General features: G+C 46.9%; 1 protein-coding gene across 1 annotated transcript; it reads right to left on the bottom strand.

Moving 5' to 3' along the window:
• Nucleotides 1-2598: 2598 nt before the first annotated feature.
• Nucleotides 2599-5706, bottom strand: LOC123078719 (uncharacterized). Its single transcript, XM_044501310.1, has 4 exons — nucleotides 5154-5706; nucleotides 4983-5064; nucleotides 3168-3382; nucleotides 2599-2830 (listed from the first exon to the last, which is right to left on the bottom strand). The coding sequence occupies exons 1-4, from the start codon at nucleotides 5600-5602 to the stop codon at nucleotides 2710-2712; spliced, it is 867 nt and encodes a 288-aa protein (XP_044357245.1). The 5' UTR covers nucleotides 5603-5706; the 3' UTR covers nucleotides 2599-2709.
• Nucleotides 5707-11392: the final 5686 nt, after the last annotated feature.

The raw sequence follows: 11392 nt of genomic DNA, 5'->3' as shown, positions 1-11392 counted from the left end.
GCATCCGAGGGAGGAAGAAGAGGTCGGGGACGACGCTCCGAGGCCCTTCCAGTTGCGTGGATCGGCGGAGACGACATAGAGGTCAACGGGGGAGCTCGTGGACCGGTCGGAGAAGCGAGGGCGAGGCGGTGGACGCGGCGGTGCTCGTCGGCGTTCTCCGGCGCCCACAAATAGAGAGAGGGAAGGGAGCAGAGGAGGGGAGGAGTGAGAGGGGTCCGGGGGGTATCGTGGCGAATCTAGGCCGTCCAGGACGAGGTGACAAGCAGGAGGTGGCCGGGGCGTGTGCTTGCGCGCGGTGGCCACGCGCTCTCGTCCTTCTGGCTGGAGGAGGACGATGACTGGCAGGTGGCCGTGTGGGCTGGGCCAGGTAAGTGTGCTGCCAGGTATAGTGCCCTCTCTCTCCGGTTTTCTATTTAATTTCTGTTTTTCTATTTTTTGTAATTGTTTTTGCTTTAATAAAAATGTGAGAGCATTTTAAAAAATTCTGAAAGTGTTTGTGGGCTCTGTTTGGAATATTTCCAACCGCCCTCATTTACTTTCAAGATCATTTGGACATTTAAAATTATTTATAGCATTTAAATGTCCAAGAACAAATAATGTATGATTTAATTCAATAACCCAGAGTGTCCTAGAAAAGGGTGCATCATTTTTGGTAGAGGTTCTGGACCAAAACAAAAATGATGAACATTTATGAGGGGCATTTTGGGTTCATTGAAAAGATTTAACTTTGACCCTAGTTGAATTTCATTTGCTGCTAGGGTTTATCAGTCCCCATTTCAAAGTTTCATAAAACTTAAACATGATGCAGGAAAGCTTATGGTGTGACAGGCAAGGCCTAAGCTAGGGTAAGCTAGGGTTGTGACAATGCTCGACATCCTTCCTAACACTCTCTTGCTCTTGGGCAAATCTTTTCCTCTTCTCTCCGACAGGGTTGGGTATTGTCTTGACAATAGTGGTCCACTGAAGATAGATACCGTCACCCAGGTAGTAACCTTTGTCGTAGTTGTGGCCGTTGGTAGTAAAGTTCAATAGTGGGCTGTTGCCTTCGGCAAGTCTAGCAAACACCGGCGAGCGATGAAGCACGTTGATATCATTGTGTGATCCAGCCATGCCAAAGAAAGAGTGCCAGATCCAGAGATCTTGAGACGCCACAGCCTCTAGTATGACAGTGCAAGCCCTGACATGGCCCTTATACTGCCCTTGCCAAGCAGAAGGGCAGTTTCTCCACTCCCAGTGCATCCAGTCTATGCTGCCAAGCATCCCTGGAAAGCCCCTGCTAACATTCATCGCCAACAAACGGGTTGTATCTTTAGGAGTCGGCTCTCTCAAGTACTCAGGGCCAAACACAACAATAACAGCCTTGCAAAACTTATACAGGGACTCACTCATACAGACGTACTCGTCAATGAGATCACCGGGCACTCCGTATGCAAGCATTCGGATGGCGGCAGTGCATTTCTGATAAGAGGAGAAACCAATCTTGCCAACGACATCCTCTTTGCACTCGAAATAGTCATCATAGCCGACCACCCCCTCTCTAATACGGTTGAAAAGATGCCTACTCATACGGAAACGGCGGCGGAATTTTTGATGTTTGAACAACAGGTTTGTTGTATCAAAGTAGTCCTTCCAAAGAAGGAAATGCCCGCTCTCTCGATTGCGATTCAACGCCAGAAGGTGGCCCGGAATGGAGCCATGGAACAACGGCCGCTGGCTGTTGTGGTGGTGATGGACCAACACGGCAGCCAATATCTCCTCCTCGTCATCGGACGATGAATCGTCGGAGTCGCAAAGGAAATTGTGAAAAAAGAACTCGTCGGCGGAGTCCATTTTGTACCTTGGCAAACTCTCGAATAGCTTGCGGGCGTCGACGAAGGAGACGGCCGGCGAAGGGAGTCGCGGCGCGCATGTACCAGCTAGCTGCCCTGCTAGCGTCCGACGAGCATGCCGGTGAGGATCTGGCCGGGGCGGCGAGGCGGCTTCTTGATCGCGGGCGGCTGTGTGGTGGGAGGGTGCGGGGGTGGGAAGCAGTTGGCTCCCGGCGGCAAGACGGCGGTGGCGGGCGACGTTGCTGGGCGGATGTGGAGGTGCCGGCAGCTGGCAGAGTCTTCCGCAAAAATGGGCGTCGGCGTCGGCGACGAAGGAGGCGGGCAAGGGTTGCTGTTGGATGGGGGGAGGCCAATGTGCCACCGACCAGCGGGCCCGGGGGAGGAGAAGACGAGCGTGCGCGCGTCCGTCGCTTGTCCGCGCCGACGCAAATCCGGCTCAAAAATGGGCCGGGAATGGGTCGCCCGCGGACGAAAAGCGGACGCGCGTCCGTTTGGGCCGCCTTTTATGTTCGCGCCGACCCAAACGGACGCCACCGGACGAAATGGGTCGCCCCATTGGAGTTGCTGTTATTGGAGCTTTCGCCTATTTCAAAGATGTATCGCAAAATCGTTATATGGTTTACATGTTTTTTGCCCTGAACAAAGGTAAATTCCCTTGCGGAAAAATCTCAACATTACTACCATGATACAGCGTATTCAAACACTGCTACTTGGATTCATTATACGAAGTATCATGGTAGAAACTATCAGATTTGCTGGCTGTCACATGTGCTGCAGTGAACGCATTTTCAGCTATATACACAGCCATTAAGCTATACAATGTCATGGGGATATTCTTTCATGTACAGGGGATATGAAACGTATGGTAACAAGAAGTAAATTATTTGCAACTTGGTGGGTTTGTACACTTAAAAACACTAGAGGCTGGTTGCTTGTATTCAGGTATACTGGCAGGATCAACGGCTCGGACCTCACCCGGCTGAAAGAACAGGCTGTCATGCCTGCAGAAGTTGCATCATTAATCAGGATATGTATCTCTTTTATTTTTGAACCATGCAGGAGGGCTGCATGTATCATACTTAAGATAGAGAGATACAACCGACCAACAGTTCAGATGATCCAGCTTACTACAGCAACCAAACGACCACAAAACTTAAAACTAAAATATTTGGTCAGTTAGTCAGGATATGTTTCCCTTCAATCAGTAACTATCCATGGTGTATGTTTATGGATCAAAGGGAACGGAGATCCAAATATCTGATGCAAGTAGTACGTCCACAGGAAATCCTTCTGATAAGCTTGCAAAATGAAGTGGAGTTCACAAGGATTAGTTTTTACCTCCGCAGGTCCAGTCCTATCAACCCAGCTTGAAGAATTGACAAGTTGTCAGAATCTGGCGAAACGATGACAACAGTATCCCCTGAGTACTGAGTCTCTAGTATTGACATGAGCTGTGTTACCCGAACAAATACGTCCGCCACGCTCTCGTTAGGTGTACCATCATAAGTAGGAGGTGGTTTGATGTCTGACGAAATATTATCAGCTGCATACACCTAAATCCATGACAATGAAGAAAACTCGATCATTGTAGGAAAAAAATCTACCAAACCAAAATTATCTGTATCTGTTGCACCGAATTATGTTGAGCCTGATAAACATAACTCAGACGATACATTATGTTGACACCGAGATTCGGAGAATATTCTCCCTCCAGGATACTCATTTGCACACTAGCGTATGTTTACCAATGAAAATACTACTAATCTCACTGGTTAGCTACCAGTAACTTCAAACAGGCATGGAAACTTGCCTAATGATAAAAATGGCAACATGACTTTTATGTCAGGATGTACTGTTTCTCTAAATTAGTTCTCAGAATTCACAGAGGACACATCCTGTTCTTAATTTATGTTTCTGAACCTATCCTATTTTCAAATGAGCCTATCTCTCTGTAGAGATTTAGTAGATTCACATATTCTATTAGGCGGATCTAGAACCAGTGACTGTTGCTGCCTTCGTGGCAAGCAGAATCTCACCAATCCTTCGTATTTCAGTTTTGCAATGTACTGTTGGAGTTATTGGCCATAACCCATATAATAATTCATATTTTGTGCCAATAATTCAAAATAAATCCCAGAGGCTCATGTGGCCCATCCATGCATGACAAGGTTGTGTGAAAAATTGACCAATGCCACGTGTATGCGCTGTTTTATCACGCGAGAAGAAAGTTGAAACAATTGACACATAAATGGGAGAAGAAACTAAACACTTCGCGTGAGTTTTAGTGCGCTCGTTTCTTCTCTCCTTAATGGTTTTTAGTGCGTCTGTTTAATGGTGTTTATTGCACCGGTTTCTCTTCTACTAATGAAGGCCAGTTTCAACTCTTCTCACGTATATAAGAGGTCGCTCCTCTGTTGTTCCAAGCAGCACAACAACCTTTCGTCTCATTCCAAAGCATTGAGCCGCCTATCTCTTTCCCATCTCTCTTCCTGGCGTGCACCGGGAAGTGAGACAGCAGGCCTCCGAAACCCCGCCTCTTGTGATCCGGTACGGGAGAGGGGCGATCAGGTTTTTGGGGAGCGTCCTTACGCGACTGCTGGAGTCTTGTTCATCGTGGCTGCGAACGGCGACATCACTGACGACGAGTTCCCTAACGACGACTTCTTCCCCGACGTCAACGACCTCTTCAGCGACATGACGATCGGGACATCTGCACCTTCTGCTACTGCGCCGTATGCCATCTTATCCTCACTGTTAGGGCTAGCATTTGGTTTATTGCTAATAGCAATTGACATGGATATGATGCATTGGCTTATGATTTTGATTGCATGACTAGTCTCAACGAATTGTTGCTAGTTTCTAGTTTCATCAATATATTGCTATTCATGTTTTATCCATTATTTTTCTGGATTAAACTAAACGGGAAAATGCCTAATTATTCAACATGTACATCTGCAAGGTCAGTGCACTCCAATTTCTAAAGTTCATTCGTTGCAATAATGTATTCTGAAATTTCTCCAAAAACTAAGGTACCAACGTCTTCAATTAAATATACTGCATCTCTGTGATCCCTCAAGTCAGTTGTTCCTCTAATACTCGTTGTAAGTGCTAGTAGAATTTAGCTTGGAGCTCGAAAGATCGGATGAATAATACCTCTGGCAATGCTTCTAACCTCTTCCCCTCGTACGCACCCAGCCCCCGCGCGTCCAAGAAGCTATACTCCGGCACGATTTTACTTCACATCAAGTAACCAACAATCTCAGTACAGGATCACTGACCGACGGGTCATACTCATAGCCCACGAGGATGTGGATAGACAGGCACCTGCGGTTGATGCTGTTGGCGGCAGCGATGATCTCGGCGGCCTGGTAGGCGCGCTGGGTGATGGAGGGCCATATCCAGCAGTCGTCCTCGCATGCACCAAGGCGGCGGAGCTCGAGCGCGGCGCGCGCGGCCTGGCGGCGGCCGGCGGGGGAGAGACCGCTGTCGACGGACGTCTTGGCGACGGGGTTGGTCCGGAGGAGTCCCTGCCCCTCGTACACGGACTCGCCAGCGCGCACGAGGAAGTAGCGGTTGGCCAGTCCCGGCGGCGGCATGCGGAACAGCCCGCGCGCCGAGGCGGCCGCCGGAGAGAGCGCGAGTGGAAGAGGCGACGCTGAGAGCAAGAGGAGGTCTCGGCGACGGAGCGAGGGAAAGGCGACGTGCGGGGGCGGAGGCGGTGGCGCGGAGGGGGGCCGAGAGGACGGAGCGGAAGACAGAGAGGTGGTTTGCATTTCCGAATGCCCGGAGGAGCGAGCACTCGTCGGACTTGCGGCTTGGCTGCTCCAACGATTGGAGTGAAATATCCGTTTTCCGAGTATTTTCTAGCGTTCTCGTCGACCTCTCGCCAACATAAGAGTGGACGGACAGCAGACAACGACTCTGTGCGGGCTTCTTCGGATGAGAAACGGATGAAAATCAAATAGGCACGAAAAATAAATTCAGAAATTTTAACAACATTGACACGACTAAATTTTTATGTCTAACATTTTTCTGAAGAAAACTTTTTTTGAACACAATACAGATGCAGCATATGCTCACTCCTATGAACGCATCCATGCACACCATACCTGTATGAACACCTCTGAGAGACTGAGTCGGCACATCATCTCGACATTGACGAAGTCGTTATAGAGCCTTCGTAGTTGAGGGGAACGTCTTCTCCACTGAACACACATTAGCTGAATGTCTGAAATGAATCTAGGAAATGTGATCATCTATGTCAAGTTTAGGGCTTGATCCCTAATGGGCTGGAAATACCACTGTCCTCCTTATCATCCAATCACAGACTGGTTCTGCTGAAGAAAACTTTTTATGTCATATATAACAAAAAAAATTGATTATGAATAGTGGGTGTATTACAATTCCTCAGATTTTAAGACATGTACAACAACAGTGTCTAATGTAAGAGTTGCCACATATATAATTTAGTAATTTGGAGGAGAGATAATGGGGAGAGAGAAAGAGGCTAACTCTAAGATATTCATAGACAACTTACAAACAGTAGTTTTGTTGTTGTCACCGTATCAAAGTAGTCTGTAATTTCTTTCCCACAAATAGTTATGGCTAAAATTAGATTGTTTACAGATAGGTCATTACTAGAGGGATACGTGCGCCTTGCTGTTGCGCACGGTTTTTCTGTCGGAGATGAGCTTCTTTGTTTCAGACTATTGTGTGTGAATGGAACTTTTTTCTGGGTTTTATTTATGTATATTGGTCTCTAGCTCACTTTGTTCGGTTTCGTGTGCTTTCGGTTTTCTTTTATTATTCTCTTGGGATGTATAGGCATCGGGAAATGTGTAGCCGAGTGGTGCGATTTTGATGGGCACGCGTTTTAGATGCAGAGCCTTGTTGTGAGAAGTTGGTTGTGCGAACGAGTGAAAGTGTGTGATGGTGCTACTGTCGCGAGTGAGGACTTGAACCTAGGTTCATTTGCACTCATTTTTTAATGCATTTTAAACACGTTTTAAAATGTTAGAAAAATTCAAACCAATATTTCACACGTACATCTTTGTAAAGATATGTGCGCGCCACAATATTTTGCGAAAAATGTCTTTTATTTTGCCTCGGCACAGAAGACAAATTTCAGTGCTAGAAAATAGCATTCTACGAGATACTATTTGTTTGTCTTTTTGCACGGTCCAAAACAAAAGTTGTTTTTCCGTGAAACTTTACGCGACCACATGGAACGTTAAGATGTACACGTGTAACCTTTTTTCTAATTTAGAAATGTGTTTTTCGAAGTAGGTGCAGATGTACCCGGATTCATCTAGTCATTTTCCCTGCTGGGGCATGGAGTATGTGAGCTCGAGCTCACATGCACCCTTTGCTACAGTAATAGAAAAAATATTTTAAAAATTAAAAAAAATGAAATTTTTAGCAACAAACATTGATGTGTGTTGCACATGCATGCCAATTTTCGTGATGAAATGACATTTGTGGATGTTTCGACAAAAAAAAGCAAAATCATGCTCCAAAAAACATGTTTTCGAAAGCATTTTGAAGCATCATTTTTCTCTTTTTGCCTTGACCTGCATGGATGTCATTTTGTCACGAAATTTTGCACGCATGTGCAAAACACGTCAATGTTTGTTGGCAAAAAAAATCAATTTTTTAATACTTTTTAAATATTATTTCGAATTTTTACTGTAGCAAAGGGTGCATGTGAGCTCGAGCTCACAACAACACTTTCGGAGAGTAAAAAACAATCACTGCATGCACTTACAAAGTTACAAGTTGGGCTCACCGCGCATTGCGCCATTTTGACTTCTCCTGGTAAGTTCCTTTCAACGACTCGTGGATGGTGCAACCATCCATCATTGTCGGAGATCCTTTGCTAGTAGATGCAGAGTTGCCCGTGCTATTGAATTCAACAGATTCAACTTGCACCTTACCGATTTCCTCCTCCTCCTCCTTCTCGTCCTCCTCCATCACTCTTTTTTCAGGGTCTTCTTCTGATGAAGAGTCTTCACTCGTGTTGCCCATGCACGATCACACTTCGTCCCACGGGAAGGAGGCTCCTCCTCAAGTTAAAAGTCCTGCTTGTGGGGGGCTTGAACCATGTGGTGTACTCCTACCGACGGTGAGGCGATCCTCCTCCTCCTCCTGTGAGGACGTTCGCCGCTTGTTCCAATGGCGCGCCATGGCCTTGAGGTTCTTCCCTTTGCCTACAAACTTGATATGCATCTAGAGGTAGATTGGTTTGCTAACGTGCAAAGGGGAAGGTCCTCCAAAGGGTATATAAGAAGGTATAGTTGCATATATTCGCAAGATTACGTTAGGTGAGGAAGATTAGGAAACAAACCATAGTATTCAGGAAGAATATGCTAATTTTCACTCAATCAGAGCAGAAGATGGGGGTGGCATGCTTGTAGCCGTGCTCGTACCAGGTGCCCATCAAAATCCTTTCTGCTTCCAAAGGTAAAAAGGTCACGTGTACGAGCGTGTCAGCTCGTATCATGGGTCGTACCAAAAATTCACACGCGACAAAACACACATACATTTTTTTCGAAGGTCAAACGCATGGAAATAAGCTTCCAGTAATAGAAGAGAAAAACAACATGTGGTACGAGCGTGATTTCTCGTACCGCCGCTAATCGTGCCATACTGGTGCGAGGACTGAAGAGAAGATGGCCTGGGTCCAGCGTGAGAACTCATACCGTGGGGCGTACCAAAGGTCCTGATATGTTCCTTCATTCCAAATGGGAATACGAGGTGCGGTACGACAGCAAGGGGTCGTACCGGCGCTTGTACCACCCTCCAAGACTTGTTTCTTGCGCATAAAAATTTCTCTAAGTTTACTAAACAACATCATGCTAAACATTTGCCTTACGTAGATGAGATAGTAAGAATTGCTGCAATAGGTATGCCTCCTAGTGATTTATTAGAAAAATACTCGTTGAAAACATATGCTAACCAAAGATTCTCGAGAAAACCTATGTTGGGGGAAAATATGAAGAATGGAGCACATATATTGATATGTCTTAAAGTCGTGGTTAGTTGTAAAACACCAGTATCACATGACAATAAAAAGGAAGTTTCCATAGACATCGCAATCTCTTACACTTAGTATTGAATAAAATATTCATTTGCCAGAAAAAATTATGGTACCAACAATGTAATGTGCTATACATAGACCAAAACGTGGCTCCACACACAACATGAATTATGCTTGATTTCACACCTGCTAATAAACAAAGAAGGGTTCAAATGTTAGAGATATAAAAGGGCAAAAATACAATTGGTTTTGCCAATATCACACAACTGTTGGGAAACGTTGCATGAAAAATAAAAAAAATTCTACGCACACGCAATGATCTATCCATGGAGATGCATAGCAACGAGGGGGAGAGTGTATCTACGTACCCTCGTAGACCGTAAGCGGAAGCGTTTCTCAACGCGGTTGATGTAGTCGAACTTCTTCACGCTTCAACCTATCAAGTACCGAATGTACGGCACCTCCGTGTTCTGCACACGTTCAGCTCGGTGACGTCCCTCGCCTTCTTGATCCAGCAAGACGTCGAGGTAGTAGATGAGTTCCGCCAGCACGACGGCGTGGTGACGGTGATGGTGAAGTGATCCTCGCAAGGCTTCGCCTAAGCACTACGAGGGTGTAAACGGTGGAGGGGGGCGCCGCACACGGCTAGGCAATTGTCTGGTGTGTGCTAGGCGCCCCCTCCCACATATATATAGGTGGGAGGGAGGGAGGAGCAGCCAAGGGGGGCGCCCAAGTAGAAGGAATCCTACTTGGGGTCTCTCGCAAGGTGGCGCCCCCCTGCCAAGTATAGGAGCGGGGGAAAGGCAGGGGAGGGTGCCCCCCTTTCCTTTCTCCCATGAGAGGGAAAGGCAGGAGGGGCTAGCTCCCCCCCTTTTCCTTTCTTAGGGCTTTTTGGCTAGGGAAAGGGGCGCACCAAAGGGCGGTCTGTCCCTGCCTTGGCCCATTAAGCCCATATACATGTCGGGGGTGCCCGGAACCCCTTCCGGTAACCCGATTTCTTCCCGGTACGTCCCGAAACACTTCTGGTGTCCAAATACCATCGTCCTATATATCAATCTTTACCTCTCGACCATTTCGAGACTCCTCGTCATGTCCGTGATCTCATCCGAGACTCCGAACAATATTCGGTCACCAAAACATATAACTCATATAACACTATATCGTCGACGAACGTTAAGCGTGCGGACCCTACGGGTTCGAGAACTATGTAGACATGACCGAGACACCTCTCCAGTTAATAACCAATAACGGAACCTAGATGCCCATATTTGCTCCTACATATTCTACGAAGATCTTTATCAGTCAAACCGTTATGACAACATACATAATTCCTTTTGTCTATCGGTATGTTACTTGCCCGAGATTCGATCGTCGCTATCTTCATACCTATTTCAATCTCGTTACTAGCAAGTCTCTTTACTCGTTCCGTAATACATCACCTCGCGACTAACTCCTTAGTCATTTGCTTGCAAGCTTATGATGTGTATTACTGAGAGGGCCCAGAGATACCTCTCCGATACTCGGAGTGACAAATCCTATTCTCGATCTATGCCAACTCAACAAACACCTTCGGAGATACCTGTAGGGCATCTTTATGATCACCCAGTTACATTGTGACATTTGATAGCACACAAGGTATTCCTCCGGTATCCGGGAGTTGCAGAATCTCATAGTCGAAGGAATAAGTATTTGACATGAAGAAAGCAATAGCAATAAACTGAACGATCATTATGCTAAGCTAACGGATGGGTCTTGTCCACCACATCATTCTCTTAATGATGTGATCCCGTTATCAAATGACAACTCATGTCAATGTGTAACACCCCGGATATAACTATCCATAATTGTAACTCCAACTCTTGCCATTTTCGGCTATGTGTTATGATATTCCCTCCGTGGTCGGGTTTTGTTTTTCGTTTTGCATTTTGTTCATGTCATGCATCCTATATCATTTCATCATGTGCATCTCATTTGCATACGTGTTCGTCTCATGCATCCGAGCATTTCCCCGTTGTCCGTTTTGCAATCCGGCACTCCCACCTCCTCCGGCGCACCCCTCTTGTTTCTTTTCGTGAGCGGCTGTTAAACGTTCTCGGAATGGACCGAGGTTTGCCAAGTGGCCCTGGTATACCACCGGTAGACCACCTGTCAAGTTTCGTGCCATTTGGAGGTCGTTTGATGCTCCAACGGTTAACCGGGTAACCGCAGATGCCTTTTGTGTGTTGCAGCAAAACCCCCTCCAAACAGTCCAAAACCCCTCTAAGTCTCTTCCATGCTCTAGGTCGTTCGATCACAATCGTGTGGGCGAAAACCGCACCCCGTTTGGACTCTCCTAGCTCCCTCTGCCTATATATTTGCACCTCCCTCCGAAATTTCGCGGATGAACCCTAGTCTTCTTCCACCTCCCGCCGCCAGACAAAATTCCCCCGTGCCAGACGTGTTCGCGCCGCCGCGCCCGGCGAATCCCGTCACGGCACGTCACCCTCTCTCTCTCCCCGCCGCCGCGGCCCGCGGAGCCCATCCGGGG

The sequence above is a fragment of the Triticum aestivum genome, chromosome 3D, assembly GCF_018294505.1.
Source record: "Triticum aestivum cultivar Chinese Spring chromosome 3D, IWGSC CS RefSeq v2.1, whole genome shotgun sequence".
NCBI classification, from domain to species: Eukaryota; Viridiplantae; Streptophyta; class Magnoliopsida; order Poales; family Poaceae; genus Triticum; species Triticum aestivum.
This window is presented reverse-complemented; position numbering and strand designations above follow the sequence as displayed.